Raw genomic sequence first — 21,729 nt, 5'->3', positions numbered from 1 at the left:
GTTAGTGCCACCACTCAGCACACACCAGGGGACAAGGCATGCTGCCTGTGCAGCTGCTGTCCCCATCCATGCTGCTACAACTCCCATCATCTTTAGGGACTATGAGACTTGTACCATCACAGCCAGGCAGAACACGTTCAGGTGTTCACTGAATCGGAAGGAAAGCTCAAATTCAGCCCTGATCTCCCTCTTACAAAACACCAGCACAGCCACAGAAAGCTGACTTGACGTGCCTGAAGTTGTCTAACAGCTAAGAGATTATACCTTTACTTTAGCAAGAGTTTCCACATGACAGGACTGACGTCTCAAGCAGAATTAATATAAACCTGGCATTTGATCAGCTCGTTTTTCACTTCCATCCCAGTATTTTCAGACTGTTTTCAATGTGCACAGTTTGAACTCACTAGAAAAGACAACTGAAAATCCTTTTGCAAGCTGAGCCGTTTGATGGGTGCACAAAGCTCCTGAGCTGAGCTACAGCGATGGCCCAGGCTACCTACGCTATGAGAAGACACTTGCTTCATGGTTTTGTGTACAACAGAGAGGGATCCACAAGTCCCATAACTGAGGAGTGATCCCGACTACGTACCGAGGTACCCAGACACTTTAACCCAGTACATGCACTAGTATGCATTGGATTTGAGTAACTTCTGTTTAATCTTTAAAAAGTGCAGTTGACCTGAAATGGAAAAGAACTGTCTTTATGTTCACTGTAAACTTGTCAAAAGGAATCTGCTCTTTAAAAACTGTGCTAAAATAGTCAAATTTATACAACAGAGCACTAGATGAAGCTACCATAAATTCCTCTTCACCAATTATTACTCTATGGTGTCAGTTATAGTACTGCATATACGTAGAAGAAGCAAAACGGTGGTAGCTACTATTAGTGAGTACAACAAACCAAGTGAATAATTTGAGTTCAATGCTTCCATGAAGTAGCAATAACATTTAAACCACAGGACAGTTAGAATTCAGTACTTGGAAGTGCATAAGAGTCACACTGTTGATCATCAGCAGTATGGAGAAAGGTTATTACAAAGTCAGCAGTAATGGTCGGAAAGAACATGGCAACACGACAGACTGAAGGTTATCCAACACAGCAAGTCTGCAGCTCCTCCTGCAGCCGAGGGGCTCGTCGGTCCCGCACAGACCTGTGCTCCCAGCCAGCAGTCACCAGCCCAGTCTCCAGGCTTGGAGAGTATTGCAGAGAGAACAGGATCTTCCTTCCATCAGTAGTTCCAGGCAACGGACCACGGCTCCGACACCGCCAGGGTGGGGAATGCACGGGAGCAACATGCAGCCTCTACGCTCGGCAACTTCCACCGCTGCCAGGAGCATGAATTCACTTGCCACGGTTCCAGTCCTCCCAACCTCCAGACACAGAGTTCTGACATATCCCACGCTGTAAACATCAAGTTCTTCCTCTTCTAAGCACATCCCGCGGGCAGGATTGCACAAAGTAATTCGTAAGGATTCTGTGAAACTCGGCATGTTCACGAAGCAGCTTGCCCTAAGTGAACCTGGGTTGCTGTTCCTCCTACAGACCATTGCTATTCCTGTGGCTGAGCGGTGGTTTGGAAAGCTCTACAACTGTGGAGCGAGATTTATTGAGAAACTTGGGAGCCCGGCGCAGCAACCTCTGTGCCTCAGTAAAAGCTTCTGTCAGCTCCTTTTTCCACTGAACAAATTCTGGGTCACTCTGAAAGAGATACAGAAGTCATTTGGCACTTCACAGCAAACTGCCAATAGCGTCTTCTCTCTTAGTTAGCCCTTTAAGCAACTTAGTTTAGTTCCCTGTAGGAATGAGGAACTTTGGGCAGTGCAGCCCTTGTTTCTCCAAAGCCAGGCAAGGCAGCAGCAACTACAGCTGGTCCAAACATGCTGAGCACTGGTGTACTTCCTCCCTTGCAAACACATCAGCCACCACCAACCGACATGTGCCAACAAGGCCTTCGAAGCCCACGGAGGTTGCGAAGTTTTGAGGTTTTTAGCTATTTACTATTAAACTATTTAACCATTGAAATCCAGGACAGGAGCTGCATGGTTTCCTGCTTTCAAAACTCAAGTGGGATAAGAACTTCCTAGTTCTGCTTAGCTTCATGAAGTACCCTTAGCTAACACGTAATGGGAGGACCTGAAAAACTTCAATCGTTTTATCATACGCAAAATCAATCTGATTAACAGTTACTGAAAAACAGGGGTCTCACCTCACACTGCAGGACAAACTGTTTCCCTCCTTTAATCCTCAGTAAGATGCATTTCTTATCTTTAATCTGTGTTTCTTCAACAGACACTATTTGTTCCATTGTCAGAAGGCTTTGCTGTAGCATTTGCAAAAAAGCAGAGAGATGACTGAAAAAACCCTGTTGCCCATCAAACAAAACCACTACCTCATTTCTCTGGACTACCCACGTAAATCGAGTTATGAACAATCATTACACAAACATTTATTTCTGAAGAGTGGGGTCATCAACTAAAGATAGACTATAAGGTAAGAGAGGGATTTAGCAAGGGGCTTGGTTGTTCCAACAGATGCAACAAAATACAAGCTAAGAAAGCCAGGAATGACAGCACAAAATAAGAATCTACAAATAGGTGTGTCTACAACCAGATAGTCACTATTTTCCCTCAAGAGACTTGCAAATAATGCTATATATTTCCTAAGTATTACTGCTGTTATAAAAAAAAGAGCAATTTGACTATTTCAAAGAGCTGAAAGGGAATGAATATTGAAGAACTAATACTTGCAAAGAGGCAAACATAAACAGTGTGCAGAAAAGCTTTCCCGATGGACAACAATGTTTTGAAACTCCAAAACCTTACTGAACTAACTACACACAGGATCTGCCTAGCACATCATCACAGCTGGACTAAACTAAAGTTCCTATAGCATTTGCTTTGGAACAAAATGCTATAGCCTTTATGACCTTACCAGTTTATGTTTTTTTGTATAAATAGTCCAGAGGTCCTAAATGAAAAACAACACCATGAACTACCAAATTCCTTTCAAAACACAACAAAACAGAGTAAACAGGTTTCTCAAGTCTACTGTTTCCTCAGTGCACTGTAGCTACCCATTAACTAAAGTGATACTCCAGATAAGCTACCCAAATCCACCGTCACTGACTCAGACAAATCCACAGGAGGTATGTGCCTGAGCAGGAGCTCATCAGATCTGCCCCAGCATCCACCTGCCTTTCCTGCTGCTGCTCTGCAGAGGACCCCACTTACCCGTGACTCGCCTTCTCCTCGCCATTCAAGTCGGTTTGGGAAGAGGTAAAAGTAACGACGTTGCCACTGAGTCAAGAAGGGGTTCCCCAGTTTCAGCATGTATCCATGCATGATACAGTCCTTCCCCAGGGCATAATCTACAACAAGAGGAAGCATTAGTATGCAGAACAAAGTGCTGCCAAAAGCATTCTGCAAGTGTGCTGTGTTAAGAAAGGGCATGGCCCTGAACAAAGGGTGACTCCACATGCCCTCAACAGGTTTGCAGTAGTGCTTCATGTGCCCAGGCAGACACAGAGCCCATTCTGCCCTAATTACACAGGCTGGTGCAGTGAAGTAATCAGAAGCAGAATTCAGTTCTTATGCATTAACTATTGAAAGAATTATATATTGCTACCCAAAGTTCAGTTTGTGCTGAACACCCTCCTGCAAACAAGCGAGGTTTGCTGTAACGGACCTCCTGTTTGCTTTCTCAGCTTCTCTGTCATGACACCAAATCCCACATAGTCTTTTCTGAGCACACACCACCAACAAAAGCGATGAAAGGCTGCACATGATATTCTTTAAAAGAGAGTACAAAAGGTTTTCCAAAACATTATGTCATCATACAGCATTTCAAAATATTAAGAACCATCTTAAGAAACACGACACTGACTAAATGAATTCTAACAATTACTGGTGAATGACAGTAATATGGGAGTCTGCCGTGTGAAACTTCAAACACATGAATTACTACCTCGCAGCAAAAGATGGAGACAAGTGTATTTGACAGATTACCTTCCTCGTGGCCAAGTTGCTTATTTTTAGCCCTTTTTCTGGCCTCAATTTTATCTGTGTCTGCATTTACTGCATCATAAACAGTTTCTGCTACTTCTTGCTGCCAACGCTCCGATATTACCAGAGGGAAGTTCTTATATAATTCCTGGTCACTATCAAGCAACTTGCAAGAGAAAAACAACATAAAAACACCAACATTTTAATAACTTATTACTATTCTTATCCCCAATAGTTAATAGCAACCCACATTAATAGCATTATTTTAAAAGAGGAACTCTAATGTTAACAAAACAAACAGGTACAAACAAAACACAAATATCCACTTAAGCAAAGATATTAACGTATAAGCACAAAGATACTAATTCATACACAGAGAATAGGCCACCTATTCAAAACTTGTTTGGTCTGATAGCTCTAAAAGCCTCACTCAGCGTTGCCCCATCATGTTCTCTAGGCTTTACCTTTATCTAATTCCTTAAACGCAAGCACTGTTCTTAACGTGGCTGCATAAAAAGTTTCTCAGCATAAATATCCCAGAATAAATGAAAAGATACCTTGTACACCAGAGTGCCTTCCATGCTTCCACAGCCAAATTCTGCATTCTTAACCATTAAGCTTCAACAGTCAGCAGTGCATGCTCACACCTCAGTTTCCCTGTTACATGAATTCTTTCTCCCCTAATCCTTAACTACAGTCCTTGAATTGCACTGGAGGCAACTGAAATGATTGGATCTTCAGGAAGGACATGTAGGTAGGCCAAGGGGAATGGCTTGAACCTGCCAGAGGGGAGACTGAGATGAGCTCTTAGGCAGAAGCTCTTCCCTGTGAGGGTGCTGAGGCGCTGGCACAGGGTGCCCAGAGGAGCTGTGGCTGCCCCATCCCTGGCAGTGCTCAAGGCGAGGTTGGACACAGGGGCTTGAAGCAAGCTGCTCCAGTCCCTGTCTGTGGCAAGGGGTTGGAACTGGGTGATCTTAAGGTCCTTTCCAACCCAAACCAGTCTGGGATTCCATGACCACAGCAGGAAAAACCACGCTGAATCTCAAGTCAGAAGACCTCGGTGCAATTGGGTACATGTGGTTTATAGGGATTCCTGATGGCATCTGACTAAGAGAGGAAAGCTGTGGGCATCCACTGTTGGCTTTCCCGCTTGTAACCTCAAAGAACACATGTTCTTCTCTGTGTCACAGGACACTGCAGTATAAATATCACCCTCAGCGGCAAGGGAGGAGACAAGGCACTCAGAACTGGCATCCTCACGGGCAGAGGCGGCTCCTGACACCTCAGTGGGAGCTCCGGCTGCAGCTGACTCAGAGGCAGGAATTATTCAGTCCCTTCTAAAAGGCTGTGACGTCCCAGCATGAGCGCAGAGCAAAGAAGCTGTACATGATACCCCTCACTGACTCATGACTAAGAATAAACTTCTCTTATAGGCGGCCTGAACAAAGATTACCTGGAAATGATCTGGCTACACTAGTGTCAGGCCTTCCTGAGCGTATCTGATCCCCACAAGAAAGAAAAAGACCACCCAGCTTCTCACTGCAAAATGTTCCTCTGAATTACAGCACTCCAGAATTGCAGGAAACTGGAATCCTGTTAGTCTAACATTGACAACGTGGAGTGTTCTGGGATAAAGAACATCTTGGGTTCTCTGAGCTGCTCTTTAAACACGTAAAACCTTTTCTGTGCCAACTTCTGTAATTACAGCAGGTGACACTGTCAGACAAGTTCCTTTTTGGCACATGGAGTACTTAACATGTGGTTTTGATCATAAAAGTTTAGAGCAATTAGTTTCCCTCCTGACTCACTTCTGTGCTAACGAGAATAAAGTCTGAGCTACTGAAGACATGCATTGTAAGAATAAAGACCAGGACCGACCCAAGACAAGCACTGATTCACTTCTTGTCTCCAAGTGCCCAGGAAGCACTGGGAGCGGGATGAAAACACAGGGTGCATCACACCCCCTCCATGTGTGTTAGCAACAGGCCAGCAGCTTTAACTTCCCATTCTTCACTTAAATTCTTTTAAGTGAAAAACGGGTTTGGATACTATCAGAACCTGAAGGTTTCTTTTTATCACTTTCCTAGCTTGTAAAGGTGCTACCATTCACACACGGCTATTCATTCTGAAGAGCTTCCCAGTGTCCACTCTGACCACAAAGTAACACTATTAAAATAAGGTTTAGGTCCATTTCTGCAAGCTACCAAGAACAAATTAGAGTTTTTAAAACTACAAACCATTAAGAATTCTTGAAAATCTGAGGATTTCCCAAAAGCCATCTGACCATTTGGAATATTTGCTTTATCCTATGAAACTTTTGACAGGAAGGTAGATTTCAGTCAATCTAAAAAGTAAAATGTAAGGGCTTAGCATGCAACAACAAAGCAGCCAAGCAGCCTGAGCTACCTCTTTCATAACAGCATGGATTAAGTTCCCAAGGTTGAAAGTAATCCCTTGCACACTCGGTAGCCCGGGAGCAAAGGAACGGCATGCACATGGCAAGTTAAGCATGGCAGCCATTCTGTACCCATCAGTTAAAGCTGTGTACCTTAATGCCCTTAGTGTCCTCTTCATCAAATGACCCAATATCAAAAGCATCCGCTGCATTTACTTCTCCCCGGGGAGGAATCAATGGTGGAGGATACTAGGAATTAAAAGCAGCAGAATTAAAGACAAATTCATGGATGTTACTGAAATCAATAATATATCCCAGCCTGTTTATTTTTTGCACAGATTATACTCGACTGCAAAAATATGTCCCTTGAAATTCAGCTTCAGCCCAGAGTTGTTCTCCTTTAGTAAATGCTCCTCCAAAAATCCAGGGAGAAAACCCCACAGTTTAGAGCCAGCAAAGCAGCAGGCACCATGCAGTCATTTAACCCTGAATAACTCAGAAATGAGGAGGAAGACTTGCAGTAATAAGCATACAGCAGTTTGCCTCAACCACCCTCCACATACTCATGCAAGTGAGTACAAGACTGGAACGCTGCAGTTTTCTGGCCATGATCTGTTTGGGCTTATTTTCCTTTATTGCTTTACCAAACAATCTAAGATTACTATCCCAACCCTTTACCTTTTGTAAATAGACTTGCTGCCAATCAATGCCCTTGAAGAACGCATGTTCTTTTACTTCTTGTGCACTGCAAAAGAAAAGCAACTGAAGTTAACAAGGAGACAGGGCTTTTCAAATGTATTTGAGGAACAGCCTTCAGAGGTCACATTTCTATCACTTGAAAACATCAGGAAAATGTTTTCTTTTTTCTTTTTCAAGGAAAAAAAAAAAGTTTTCCTAAGCAAACAACAGAAGACTTTCATGTGGAAACAGTGCTGTAGGGCTGGCAAGCAATCCCTACCGGTTTGCTATGCTAGTCCATCATTTCAAACAACACCCATCTGTCAGATCCCATATACTACTTCCACGTAACAAGCTTACTCCACACTATTTCATATCGTACATATTTTATGGCAAAATAAGCAACTCCTCTGGATACGCCCCAGGCTGAAAAGCAATCTCAGGTCACCCTCAGAGGGCTCCATGATAAAAACTGCCTATCCCTCTGGAATCAGAGCCAGCCCAGCCTCAGGTGTGACTCTCAATTAGCTGTTATCACGCCTTGCCAATGGATTCTCAACGGTTGTTTATTCCTCCCATTGTTTTATCTCTGGGCTCACCCTGGCTTTCTGAGGTGATAAAGCAGGTTCAGTGAGCAGCTACGAGAAAGGTAAGCTTCGGCTGGAGCAAGTCAGGTTTTGTAGCCAACAGACCAAAAAATGCCCCTTTCCTTACAGTCACAGAACAAAAGAGGAACCCAAAATGAAATAAGCGTTCACAGCTTTCTGTGCTTGGGGGTTTGGGGTTTTCTGCGTGCAATATATCATTACAGATACAAGATAAGCGGTAAATGTTAAGCTATCAGTAAGGCTGAGTCAAGTAATGTGACTTCCTGCCAAAACGGATCAGGCAAAACCATGAAAACAGCACCGGGATGTACAGTACAACCACCACCCAATGTGAGCATGACTGCAGGGAGCTCGGGGAAGCCTTCAGGAACAGAAATTGTCCAAGAACTTGTCCAAACCAAAGGAAGCTGAAATGTTACTCCATGCACCATGTTCTCTTTCCAAAATTAAAGTCATCACAACAGGAAGCAGATTTTGACATGAAACGAATTCACTCATTTACAGAGAAGTGGAAATTTTTCAAGGCAGCAATCCAAGGAGAAGACAACACCTACCTTCTTCCTTGGCACCCCAGCCTCTTGCTAACATCCCGCTGCAGGAGCCCTTCCAAAAGGGACTTCAGTTCAGGAGAAAATGAATCCGGGAGCTCCACATTCTATGAAGAACAGAAGCACAAGAGATGTTTCATTATACAAATGGTGTGATCTGCTTTCCCCACACAGGAGAGTAGTTTTTCTTTCATAGTGCTTGTAAGCAACTCTTCCACATGCAAAAGCAGGCTCCAGAGCTCCAGTTTTTAAGGAGATGGGAATTTTCTAACCCAGAACAATGTAAGTGCCACCCTCACCAGGATCTTACCACGGTGAGCGTCATCCGGTCGATCTCATGCTTATCTTTGGTTTTGTGCTGTCTGAAAGGACTGTGACTGTAGAAATAAGAGAATGCACAGTCAATGGAAAGCCATAACACATCAGGTTATTGCAGCAGGAAAGAGCATAGCATCCCCTTAGTCCCATTCTTCCACCTCATTAATCCTGTCCTGCAGAACATGGAACAATTAGTAACACACTAAGCATTTACAACACTGGCATGCGGTGGCTACTAGCTATCTCCAATTTACCTGGTAAATTATCAGCTCTGTCCTTTTCCTGCTTCATAGTTCTGAGCTTGAACTTTTCCTTTTAGCTATAGAAGACCATCCAATATTTACAGATTTAAACAACCACAAAAGCAGAAACATTTTAGTATGAGATTTTTTCATTAGATTTAGGCTATATTCCCTGTTTCTCAGTTTTCTTTAAAACCTTGAGGGAAAGGTGTTTTTCAAAATTAAGATGTAATTTACTTATCAATACATTATTGTATCAGAAACCATTTTGTCTTGCCACATGGCACTGGGTACCAGCTTGTTTCAACTGGGGATCTGCTATTCAAAGAGTTATTTCCCTTTTATAATCAAAAATGCTTCTGATGAATGGATCCGATGGATGGACCAGGAATTCCATTCTTTTGGCTTTAAGCATGACAAGTAAGAAGACAAGAGTAACAGCCTCAGGTACTGTGATGGTGAGGCTCTGTAGATCAGGGAAGCAAATGATTCACTGGGGACTTATGGGCAGATTTTGTGCCAGACTAAATTCACTAAGCACCAAGAAATGGCACCATGTGCCCAGCTTGTTTGAGATGTGAGATGTTTAATTGCCTTCAGAACAGATGAGGAAGGAGAGCTCACAGTGAATAATGCTCTGGCTTCTGTCCGCCCACCGATACCACCCCACACATCTCTGTCAGGAGGAATTGCAGCCCATAAGGACTGAGATCCCCCCACCCTGTAAGCCTGAGTGCCTGTAGTAGATGGCATTGCTTGTCTCTAGGTGCTAGTTCTTTCATCACACGACTTTAATCCTGTGAAGGAAGAACCACAGCAGTCAGTGGTCTTAATCCTCTGGGCTCAAATGACTTAAAAGGATGTCTCAGAAGGAAAGATGAGGAACCCACAGTGGTCCCAAATGAAGGATGCTCTCCCCTCTGCTCCCAGCAAACCCCAGCATCCTGCTACCTCCTTCAGTGGGTGATTACAGACACAGGACGGCTCCCAGCTGCCTGATGCTATCTGTACTTAGAAATACTTCTTTTCCTGGCAATTTAAACACTTTTGCTTTCTTTATTTGCACACTTACATTTAGTCTAGTTTGTGAACAATTACTGTTAAACTGATACAGCTCTGTAGTTCTACTCAGAAGCCACACACCTTTAGTACAGTGTCTGGGATAGAGGTAAGAGCTTATAATTAATTAGGTGCAAGGACACTGGGTGATCCAACTAATGATCAGTCTTTACAGAGAAGCACTCTGAAAAGCTTAAAACATTTCTTCTGTTTCACCATTAATACTGAGGATGCTACTTCCATCAAGCACTTGCCAATCAGCGCTTATTGATTCAGATAAATCCCATAATCTTAATAAATTCTATGCAGCCACTTTATTGAGAAGGTAATGGTTGACAAGGCTGTAATTATCATGTATTTTTGTACACCAATATGGTAACAGGCCAGATTCAACAACTGGAAGACTCCATACATTACAACTACAGGAGGAAAGATTTCATGTAAAAAGGGAACAGTTTCATCACAAGAGCAGGTCTTAAGCATAAAATGAAGCCCATCATTTAACAGGGCTGCTGGTGTATTTAAGCAGTGAATAACATCCTACCATTTAAAATACTAACAATTGCCAAAAGATGAGTAAACTGTGTATCAGTAGAAGTCAAAAGAGTGGATAGAGCATCTGCTTTCCTCCCTGCTCCACACCTGCACCTACTAAAGGAAGCAGGGCTTGTTCCTTGTTTGGTTTGGAAGCAAAAAGCCTGGTTTAGCCTCACATGCAGACATGGTCCACACTGCAGAGATGGCAGTAAGATACCACTTCAGATGCAGTGCAATACGCTACATATTAGTACTTCAAGGGACAGACAATGACGAGGCTCAGGCTAAAAAGCACACAGGACATGAAACCTCACTCACCCCCTCAGGAGTTTGAAAAGCATGCAGCCCAATGAGAACCAGTCTGCGCTGCTATCGTACGCGGTTCCCTTCTGGAGCACCTCGGGAGCCATGTAGCCGTGGGTACCTCTGAGAAGCAGAAAGGGACAAAATCTTGATTACAACCAGAACTATCACTGACAAAATAATTCAAAATTGCTGTTTTCTCAGTAAGATAGCCTAATTTAAGAAGAATTCTTTTTAAACTTGATTTTATTTTGCTTTTTCTGTGGCCTGACATACATATGCATGTTTTGTTTGTGTGTATCTATTGAGGAAATACCTTCAAACATGAACAACAGAGGTGATCAGGCAAACGGAAGCAGAGATTTAGCAGAGCAAGTGCAGGGGTCAGTCAGTAGCTTCCATCTAAGAGTGGACACAACAGAGAGATAGGAAGGTTGCCTACTCGGTTCATTCAGTTCACAGGGAACACGGATCCCAGGACACAGCACCAGATCACTCCAGCCCTGGGCTCAGTAAGGCTGAGACCTGCTCCTGCCCCCAGCCCAGAGGTGAGCAGAGCTGCCTCCTCCTCTCCTGAGGTGTTCCACATGTCTCTTTCCAACTAACAGCGTGATGTAACAGGAGAACGCATCCACCAGAAGTCATGGCTGGTCACCGCTAGAAAGCAGTCACCGTGCACTGCTTTTATCCTTGCTGTAACTGGAACATAGGGATTTTCCCAAGAACCCACTGAATTGCAGATCTTTGAAGGTATGACAGGATGAAGCTTTCCTTTTTGCATAAATTCCGAGACTAAATCAGGGCTAATGAGGACCTAAGAATAAAACTTGCCAGATACGATGTGGAATCCACACACAACCCAAGAAACTCACATCCCAGTTATGACCCGATGCTAAGAGGCAGAAAGGAACACAATTTGCCTCCATTTCTACAAAGCTCCAGGGAGAGAAAGACACAATAAACCCTATTTTTTAGTCAGTTTAGGAATATTTAATTATCCATTTAGGACAATTAAAACAATCTGGTACTTTAACTCAGTTCTTCTTTGAGCAGTGAATCATCTCAAAATGATGCGTCATCTTCCAGCCATGCCTACACATCAGCTGCTACAACTGTGCAGGAAAACAGAGAGAGGAGACTGAAAAACCTTATTAGAGCTGAACCCAGCTCAGCTGCGTGCCAAAGCAAGCCTATACCACACAAGTGTTACCTTTATTCCTTAAGGACTCAGCACTAGCCGTATGTGCAGCAAAGCCCCCAGATGTAATACTTACACACTGGCATGGGGCTTCTTTTTGGAGAAGTCACAAGCCAGCCCAAGGTCTGATATCCTCACGTGCCCGTGTTCATCCAACAAGATGTTTGCAGGCTGGAAAGCCAGAGGCACAGAAAGGTTACTGTCTGGTATGTTACAGCTCTCTGAACACAATAACTCATCCTCAAACATCAATACTCTCTTGTAACTGGTAATTGCTTTTTGGGTTTTTTTATGTCAATGTAACAGCCACTTTCTAGCTCTAATCAACATTCTAATGGAGCACCACCAACCCCACAGATTATGAAAGACTGAAGAATAACAAAGCACATGACAGAATAAATCCCATTTGGCCTCAAGTCCACACCACTCTGGTATTAGTCTCTAACTTAATAGCATCATTAAGCTGGTGAGATGAGTAACACTGCACAGGAGTCATTCTGACCCGAAGGAAGCATTTTCCAGGCAGGTTAAATTGGGTAACAACTCAGATCAGAACTCTTGAAAAGTATTAGAAAAATCAGCCAAAGATGAACAAATAATCTGTATTCTTCCCCACAAAAGGTTTAAGGCAGGATAATTGAACCTGTGAGTGCACTTGCTGCTGTCTAGCACCGGGGTGAAAGCAGTTGCTGTTCACAATTACCTTGAGGTCTCTGTATACAACGAAGCGATTGTGCATGTGTTCTAAGCCCAGGATGATTTCAGTAGCATAAAACCTCATCTCTTTTTCAGAAAAGACTCCGTGCTGGGAGAGGTGGTAGTGCAAATCTCCTCCTGAAATGAGCAGAATTGAGATGCCATTAAAGGAACAGTCAAAGCTTGCCTCACAGGCAGAGAGCAGGATGCTGTGGGGAGCAGGGAGCTATTTGCAGGTTCTTAGAACCTGTGGAGCTCAGAGACCCAGCCCTACACTCTGCAAGTACCAATGGGGACAAAATACCTGAGAAAGGTAATAAATGAATCTCATCAATCTGAAACTCTGTTTTAAGAATACATTTACTTCATATACATTTGCATTCAGTGACTAATCCAGCAACTGAGTCTCAATGTAAAGGATTTACACAGCAAGTAAAACGCTGTGTAAGAGCAGGCACAACACAACGTCACTCTGTGAGCTAAGCCATGCCATCACCACATCAAATCGTGAATATTCCTAGGAAAGAGTCCAAGTCCCACAGACACCCAGCATCCTCAGCAAATATGGGCACTGCAGCACCTTCTCTCTCTTAACTCCACCAATTCCTCTCTGTGTCCTCACAAGAGGTAGGTTGAGGCTTCTAGGTATGAGTTCTTCCCTTATGATGAATGCTTTCCCCCATCAACCCTTTGCAAATCTCTATACAGCAGCCCTTTTATTCTGAAAGCTGTTCCCGGATGTCCTTATATATTTCTCCACATGACCAGCATTTCCCCAAGCTTCTAGCCTGATGGGCCTTTTGGAACCTTTACTTAAATATGTCAATATTTTAAGGTTACAGAGATTTTCCAGCCTGTTCTATACATCCCCTGGTTCAGATCAATTTACCCCTGGGTGCTTGCAGGCCACTGCTTCACAGCTCGAGTTATTTTTCCCTCATTCTCCTTATGATCTCTACAAGTCCTCCTGCCAGCATTTCTGTAATACCACCATCATCTGCATGAGTCTTGCTTACCATTCATCAGGTCCAGAATGAAACAGAGTTTGTCAGGGGTGTGGAAGGCATAGGTCATACACACTATAAAAGGACAGTCCTAGAAGGAAAGGAGCAAAGAGTTCATTTGGGTAATAAGCAATGTACCACTTAGAGAAGCTAAAAATACATGGGATGTTCTTCCTGTGATATCTGCCCATATTCATAATAGTTTCCTAAAGCAATCTCATCTACACACTCTGATGTTTCACTTACACTTTAGAGAGCTCAGATTTTGCTATGACGAGCCAAAGGCTTAAAAAGTGCAGCAACCATCACTATCCTCTGAAGACCTGCACCTACAGCAGCTACAAATATTCCCCTTACCTGAGCTTGCACAAGACTTACATAAAGATACATCAAAGCTGGAAAGCTCCAAGCCAGCTCAGGGAGAAATAAAGCTGCTCCTATGAAGTCTAAAGGGTACACACTATTTCTCACAATTGCATGGTGAATGTTCAGCTGTTGGAGCACTGACTGCGAATCTGAGTCACGTCCCGTACCAAATCCCAAAGGCAAGAAGGTGTTATCCTCACCTAGACATTAAATGCAGCCACACTGGTGCCAATCCCTGCAGAGCTGCACTGGGGGGGGGGACAGCCACCCGCTGCTGCCCTGCAGCCCCCCAGCAGCACTAGCAGCAGATGGTTAAAGGGAACATAACACACCAGGAAGGAAGCCACAGCTCTGATGAGTATGTGATGCCTGGGAAGCAGGAACAGCAAGCTCCAGACTACGCAGAACCCAGAAAACAAGTGTGGTGAGTGCAGATTTAAGTGTCACTGCAGGGTGGCCGTGCATGGGGATGGTTTACACTGCCACTGCTTGATGCACTGGAGCCTTAATTCACACAGATGTTTAAGACAAGTAGCGCTTGAAAACAGAGCTGGGAAAACACCTCAGCTCCCACTGATCTGTTCAGTGTGCTGGTACCTCTGTAATGCACAGGCCATGGAAGAAAGCTGGCAGAACGTCCTCTCTTCATCAGGCCTATATTGGATGCTAACTAACAGGGGGTGGCTATTACCTGGTCAAACCCTTCTCCAAAGCCATATGAGACCAGGGCTGTTTGGTTAGTCTATAGTGAAAGCTTAAGGAGTGGCTGTGCTACTGAAGCAGACTGGGCTGCACAGTAACACCAACAGACAACGGTCTGACCCCAAAGCACTGATGGGAAGATGGGCCAAGACGAGCTTAACTGCTGATGAGCGAGGCCAGCAGGCAGGAAGCACGAATGTGACCTACCACGACTTAAACAATGAGTTAATTACTGCAGGACTGATAGTGAAAGCTCTGGGAATCTCTAACAGGAACTCGCTTCCTTCCCAATTTAGAAGCAGCAAAACACAGTGGCCTTGGGCAGAGCGGGGGATGCGGAGCCGGCTCCGGAAGGGAGGGAACAGCCACACACACACTCCAACCCCACCAGCCACTGGGACAGCTCAGGTCAGCTCATCCTCCCACAGGCCAAAACCAGATAAGGTTGAAATGTGAACCTCTCTATACTTGACTGAATTCCAGTGATTCCCACACTGCATGGACCAACCCTGCTGCACCATTCAAATCTAACTGTGTTTTATTGCTACTGTGCCCATACCAATCCCCAGTGCAGAAGGCAAGCACATGTCTGAAACGTGTGAAAATAACTGCTAAATGGTCCTAGAAACAAGGAGGCTCTAGGCAAGGCTGTATGGCATCTAACAAAAGACATTACCTCTTGTTACAAACTCCATATCCTGTAGTTCCAACTTAACTTCAGAGCAAAACCTTCAGTAGAATTATTAACTTGATTTTCTAAATCAACTGGATAATTCAGCAGTGTCCCCAACCAGGCTTCCTAGTGCCTTAGAGCAACCTAATTACCCAGAAGGATCAGAATTTAAACACCAGACACAGAAAAAGAAAGGGCACCATCTATACCAGTGCATCTGTATTTTTATGGATCTCATTTTTTAAAGGAACTCTGCAGGTGTAAATGTGATGCATAAGTCATTTTTGTGTAAGCCTTCCTCATTTAATCACTACCCTTAATAAGAGAGCTTCACTGCCTAGTGTTCTCAGAACAGGAGAACTAGGAGACACAGCAGAGTGGATGGAGCCCCAGCAGCGCAGAGCCCCTACCTCCTAACACAGACTGCACCTTTTGGCACACTGCTGCTATACAGCCCATGAGCAGCCATGGTCCCAGTTGACCTCGGTGCGCTGGGTTTGAACCGAAGTTAGGCAAACACTGGCTATTACAGAAAGCAAATATTTTTCTTTCTTTTAACAGAAAGTAAAATATTTTCCATACTCTGCTATTTCCCAAGAACTTCAAAACCTATTCCCAGCATCCAGCTTGAACATCTCCATGGGACAGGAAGCCAGGGCCTGTATCTTGCAGCAGAGGAAACACAAACCTCACCAACAGTCTGTCTGTGTTACACCAACCATCAGTGACAAAGCACAGGCCACGGTGGGGAACCCCCATTTGGTGCTATGTGACCAAGCCCATCAGCTCCCTGTCTCCTTAGTGATGTCCACCCCACTGCCAGGGCTGTGCTCATCTGCAACATCACCATGAGAAGCTGCTCTCACAAGGCAGCCACGATGGGACTCAAGTCTGGCAGCTCCCTGCTGAAGAAGCGGTTGTGAGTGTCAACGTTTGAGAACCAAATCTGATTACACAAAGGTATGTGTAATCTGTGCAGCTGTTAGTATGTGCTGTGAGAGACATCTGGATTCCCAGTTTCATGACTAATTGTACTGCAATGAACTTCCCAGTTCCATTTTGCTCCAGGCAGCACATCAATCCTGTCACTGGGCAGAGCACGCGCCATGCAAACCTAACAGCTCAGATTCAGGAATTAAATGAATTACCTTGTTCTACCCCTTGCAAACCTATTGAATTCTGCATATTCAGAACGTTCCAGCATCTCGTGTTGGCTGATGTGCCTATGTCCCTGAATGGGCAGCATTCTGTACAAAACCTCTCTTCAAACTCGCTTTCAGGTTTCTATGAATCTAAAACCAGTTTCTCTCCAATGAGCTGATAATCAATGAAAAAATAAATGGGTTGTCCTGCTTTTCTGTTGCTCAATGACGAGCTCTGTGCTGTCAGGTAAGAAAACTACCCCCACCATTAGCAGCCTTGGGAGCAATTTTCTCTTTGAATTGCTAGACATGAGAATTCACAGTCAGTTCTGCAGCAACAGAACCACAAATTGAAGTTAATAGGACAATTATTACTAATTTGCCCATATTTCTTGTCTAGTCTCCGCTACAGAACTTCACCCTCTGGCTCTGGAAACTCCTGACACTTCTGGAGAAGCCACAACTTCTCTTTGGTGAAACAGTTCACTTGATTAATAAAAGTCTAACTGATAAATCCCAATCGCATCACTGGGCTGTGGCCAACTGTATGAGGATCACCAAGGCCCAGGGCTGGGTTCTGCAGGTGGGTCTCAAGAACCCCACACAATGCTCCAGGCCTGGGGAATAGTGGCTGGGAAGCTGCCCTGAGGAAAAGGACCTGGTTGGTGTTGGTCAATAGCCACTGAATATGAACTTGTGCCCAGGCAGCCAAGGCCAAGAGCATCCTTGCTTGTGTTAACACCAGTGCGGCAGCAGGGCCAGGGCAGTGGCTGTCCCCCTGCACTGGGCACTGGTGGGGCTGCACCTCAAATCCTGTGTTCAGTTCTGGGGCCCTAACTGCAAGAGAGACATTGAGGTGCTGGAGCGGGGTCAGAGAAAGGCAATGGAGCCGGTGCAGGGCCTGGAGCACATTCCATTCTCATTTCAGGCACACTGCTACAATCAGGGGGAAGGCTCCAGGAGGAGTTAATATTTGCATGTTACACAACTGAATTAATGGAATATGTATTATATGTAACAGCTTTTATATTACATGGAAGAAAAAGAAGAAATAAAATAATAATAAATCAGTGATACTTACTCCTGTACTGACAAGAGACAGCATAATTCTTTCATTTAAGGCTAACGTTTCTCCTTGCTTCATCTTGATTCTCTTCTTATCTAAACATTTCATTGCATACCTGAAAATATTAACTGTTCAGAAAAGGCACCAAAAACACTCCCTCCTTACTCAGAGTTATTCACTAACAGTTATGCCATGCACATTTCAATATCCTGTAAGCAAGCTCTTTAAAGACTTAAACCTGGTACTAAAAACATCATTACACGACTAAACAAGCAAACCTCCAACATCTCAGGGTTAAGACATTTTCAGCTAGAAGCCTCCTAACACAGAAATGTGCTGTAAGAAACAATTCTGTGTCCAAACCACCACAGAGATTGAGGTGTTACATATCATACATCCATTTATTAACACCTACAAGCAGGGCTTTGCAGTATGAATTAAGTAGCAGGCACTATTACAGTTACATGTAATTCTAACAGTTTCTGCGAGGAAAATAACATCCTGAACACATGCTGAGTTTTGATTTGAAGTTTTCTTTCTACTCAGAGGTCAGATATACACAAGAAAGCTTTTTTTTTTTTCTAAATCTTCTACCATCTGTATTACACAAATTAATGCCATTTTGCTCAAAAGCAGAACGTTACCCTAACAACCATCAAACAAGAGGAGGGTATTTCATAGTCTGGCTATTTGGTGAAGACAGTAGGTGAGCTCACTATTAGGCAATAGCTGAGGAGGAGACATGTGCTCCTGCATAGATGATTTCTAGACTCGGGCAACCACGGGTTTTTAGGCCACTGATGTTAAACTGCGCTGAGGAGAACACCGTGTTACAGCACTGCATCGATGCTCATCAACTGCCTACGCTGCCAGCTCTGCACAGCCACGGGGCCTCGCATCACCTCGCCCTGCACTCCCTCGACAAGCCACGTCATTCCTGCCATGCATGTGTGGTGAGTGGGGGAAGAGTGAGCGTGAGCATCCCGGATTCTGCGTTTCCAAAACAAGGAATATATTCACAGCACGTGCTCCTGCTGGGGAGTCTGCAGACGCTGACTATAAATAACACTGCACATGCTGTCCTTGATTTACGCTTTGACTCCACTGATCAAGTGAATGACAGGGGCTCTTCAGAGCTGACCAAGACGGGGAACCTCATCCTCATGTGGAACTGCATGCTTCCAAAGCATTGCAATCCCTCCCCCTTTAGACTGCTTTCTGCATCATGCTTCTGGCCCCTATTTAGATGCCCTTGAAGGAGGTGATGTGAAAGAAGCCTCAGGTGTGTCTTTGTGGGTTAGTGAAACACCGATGGCATTTACCTTCGAGGGGTGGCTTCCCAAGCTCCTTGCAGGCAGTAAGTGCAGCAGAGGCAGCCATCTACAGTGGACGGGATCTGGATTAGGGATGGGTAAACAGGTTTGGATTAAGAAAGAACTAAACCAAACCTTTACCCAGCAACTGAACCTAATCTGAAGGTTTGCTTCAAATTGGAAATAGGTTGGTTTATCCCACATTGCACTTCCCTTCACTCTATTTATATCTAATAGAACCTGTCCTTTGCTTCACTTGCTAGTCCCAAGGTTTATCCACCTCCTGAGACATGAAAATGCCTGGGAATCTGTCAACTACCTCTTCAGGGTGGATGCCTACTGATTGTGGCTCAAGCTAAGTAAGATCTTTAGTTTTCTACATGGACAAATTAACAAACTGTACACAGACAAAAAAGTCCCTAAGCAAGAATAGAGACAGTATTGTTAGTAATAATATTAATATAAATACTTGAAGTCACTGCAAAAATACTGAGCATGACAGTAACATTAAGATGTCTTCCACTTGTTAATAGCTCAGAAGTTTATTATTATCAAGGATGCCAAGCACACAGCACTGCCAGTGAAGCCAGCTGTAACTGCAAACACTTGGCTCGTCAAACATGCCAGTGCTTACTTAGAAGAGGAATGTGTAAGGATGGTCCCTGGACTAAAATTGTTTGGAGAAAAGCAAGTTGAAAGGGGTGGGGTGGAATGTAAATAAACAGATAGAGAGATATTGAGAAGGCTTTGTTAAATCAATGCCCAGATTTTCCAAAGAGAACATAATGGGGCAATTAATGCCTAGAGATTGAAATCTGATGATCAAGGGAAGGAAGTGTGTGAATGGTAAGACCAGAAAAAGGATAAAACCCACAGAGGGTTGATCTTGGAGTTCCCACTGAAAGCTCTGTTAAAGAGAACTTCAACACTGGAACTATATTCTACCAAATGTAAATAAGGATCACTGCTTTCACCAGTGAAACGTGCTCTTCATGGCACAAACACGCAATCACACATAGCTGGAATTCCATGTTCAGAACCTGCTCAGGCCCGACCCTGCAGGTTGCACAGCACTGAGGTCCTGTCCCTACACCATCAATGAGGTGATGTCCTTACATCAGCACCAGTTATGGGATGGGCTTCATTGTGTGAGGAGCAACCTCCAGGAGACGAAAGGCACCACCTCACACCACCACCATGGCTTTCACAGGGACCCGGTCCTGCACCGTCAGGCTCCGAGCCAGGAAATCAGTTAAGCACACGCTTCATTTTAAACACATCTGCCCTTTCCATTACCTCTGCAAAGACCATTTAAATGTAGGATGTGCTTAAGAGCTCTGCTAGACTGAAGCCCCACTGCATGGCATGTAACAGGATCAAATATCAAACTAAGCTTAAAGATGATCCAGAAATCGGAACCTCTTGAGATAACATTTAATTACAAAGAACTACAGAGTAACGTGACGCTGCTTCCCAGTGGTTTGGTAAGAAACAACTGGAAGGATTTCCTTACTAGTAGAGAGCTTAGCATTGCCTCTAAAATAAAGCGGGTGTATACTCACATTTTTCCAGTGTCTGCTTTTCTGCAACCATACACTTCACCAAATCCCCCTCTTCCTATTATTCTATGTACACTAAAATCATTCATGGTCAGCTGTAAATGCAAAAACCAGAGCAAAAACCAGATTCAATTTGCAGCATTACAAAAACTTACTGTAAAAAACATCTAAAGAACCTATTCATGTGTTAAGATATTTAACAAGTGTAATTCATGTAACATGCATTGTTTTGGAAGAAGGAGCTCCTTATTGTTTCTATTTCAACCTACTTGCAAGCAATTACTCAAAAAGGAACATGTTCTTCCTTTGACAAGATAAATATACTTGGAGGTACTTACATGAATATTTAGTTCTACGTTTTTCCATTGACAGAATCTAGTAAACTTGTCACTGTAGGGAAAAAAAGTTTAAAAGTGGTCTGAGACACTGTGTAAAGCATCATAGGAAGCATCAAGACTCTGCTGTGTAAAATAACCAGGGTACGTGGTGCTACTTAGCAAATGACAGTCTCCCTTTCAAAACACTGTAATCCTACCCCCACCAAGAAAACAATTACTAGCAGCGCATGCTTCAGATTTTACATCCTTATAGGAGAAAGACATCAGATAATCCTATCCCTGTAAGTGCTCGCTGTCCTCATATCTCTCCTTCAGATGGTTTTTAACTTTTAAAACCAACTAAAATTGGAACTAACAAACATTTAAATTACAGAAAAGAGAAAGATAACTGTAAGATAACTGTAAGAAAACAGAGGCAGCTCGATTCATGCTAATGAGTCTCTATATACTCCAAGGAACATTTTAAACTAATTTTATCTTAAAATAGGAAAAACACTGATAATACCACAAGCTGTCGCAAAGAAAAAAATCATTTCTTATTTCTACACAAATAATGAAGTATTTATCTTCAGAGTAAGAAATAACAGTTCTACAGAAGGATTTTTACCATCATCTCTGTCTTGTGTTCTTTACTAGACCTTTCCTGCTTAACTGCGGGGTGTCCAGATACAAACCACGTCTTTCAGTCAACACTCAAGAGAATCTCCCCCAAGAACACAGTTCTGCATTTGTAAACCCCTGAGATCAAACTGCAGCCCATTATTGCTGCTGTATGGAGCAAGAGAAAATCAGCTTTACTATTTCTCCACTCCTGCATCCTGACATTCATCACTATATACAAAGCAGCCACTCCTTCGTGGAAGCTCGCTGCTAATACACTGTTAATTAAATGAAGTTTATGAAACATTTTCAGCCTTATTTTACAGCAATACTTAAGGACCTGGCTTCCCACTGCATTAGGTGGAAAACTTGGATAATGTGC

General features: G+C 43.6%; 1 protein-coding gene across 1 annotated transcript in view; it reads right to left on the bottom strand.

Annotated features, from left to right (window-relative positions):
• Positions 1–633: 633 nt before the first annotated feature.
• GRK3 (G protein-coupled receptor kinase 3) overlaps positions 634–21,729 on the bottom strand; it is a 57,589-nt gene continuing 36,493 nt past the window's right edge. Inside the window, exons 7-21 of the mRNA XM_061369223.1 lie at positions 20,748–20,799; positions 20,413–20,504; positions 17,553–17,652; positions 13,601–13,679; positions 12,592–12,722; positions 11,965–12,059; positions 10,706–10,813; positions 8,542–8,608; positions 8,238–8,338; positions 7,076–7,142; positions 6,551–6,646; positions 4,006–4,168; positions 3,232–3,368; positions 2,208–2,321; positions 634–1,699 (exon numbers count right to left, since the gene is read on the bottom strand). Coding sequence (XP_061225207.1) covers positions 1,538–1,699; positions 2,208–2,321; positions 3,232–3,368; positions 4,006–4,168; positions 6,551–6,646; positions 7,076–7,142; positions 8,238–8,338; positions 8,542–8,608; positions 10,706–10,813; positions 11,965–12,059; positions 12,592–12,722; positions 13,601–13,679; positions 17,553–17,652; positions 20,413–20,504; positions 20,748–20,799 — 1,564 coding nt within the window. The 3' untranslated portion in view covers positions 634–1,537. The remainder of the gene's footprint in view (positions 1,700–2,207; positions 2,322–3,231; positions 3,369–4,005; positions 4,169–6,550; positions 6,647–7,075; positions 7,143–8,237; positions 8,339–8,541; positions 8,609–10,705; positions 10,814–11,964; positions 12,060–12,591; positions 12,723–13,600; positions 13,680–17,552; positions 17,653–20,412; positions 20,505–20,747; positions 20,800–21,729) is intronic.

Source organism: Neopsephotus bourkii, unplaced genomic scaffold (genome assembly GCF_033783945.1).
Source record: "Neopsephotus bourkii isolate Nb327-2 ecotype Australia unplaced genomic scaffold, CSIRO-AGI_Nbou_v1 NB_1479, whole genome shotgun sequence".
Classification (NCBI taxonomy): domain Eukaryota; kingdom Metazoa; phylum Chordata; class Aves; order Psittaciformes; family Psittacidae; genus Neopsephotus; species Neopsephotus bourkii.
The sequence above is the reverse complement of the archived record's forward strand: the minus strand, read 5'-3'. Positions and strand labels throughout refer to the sequence as shown.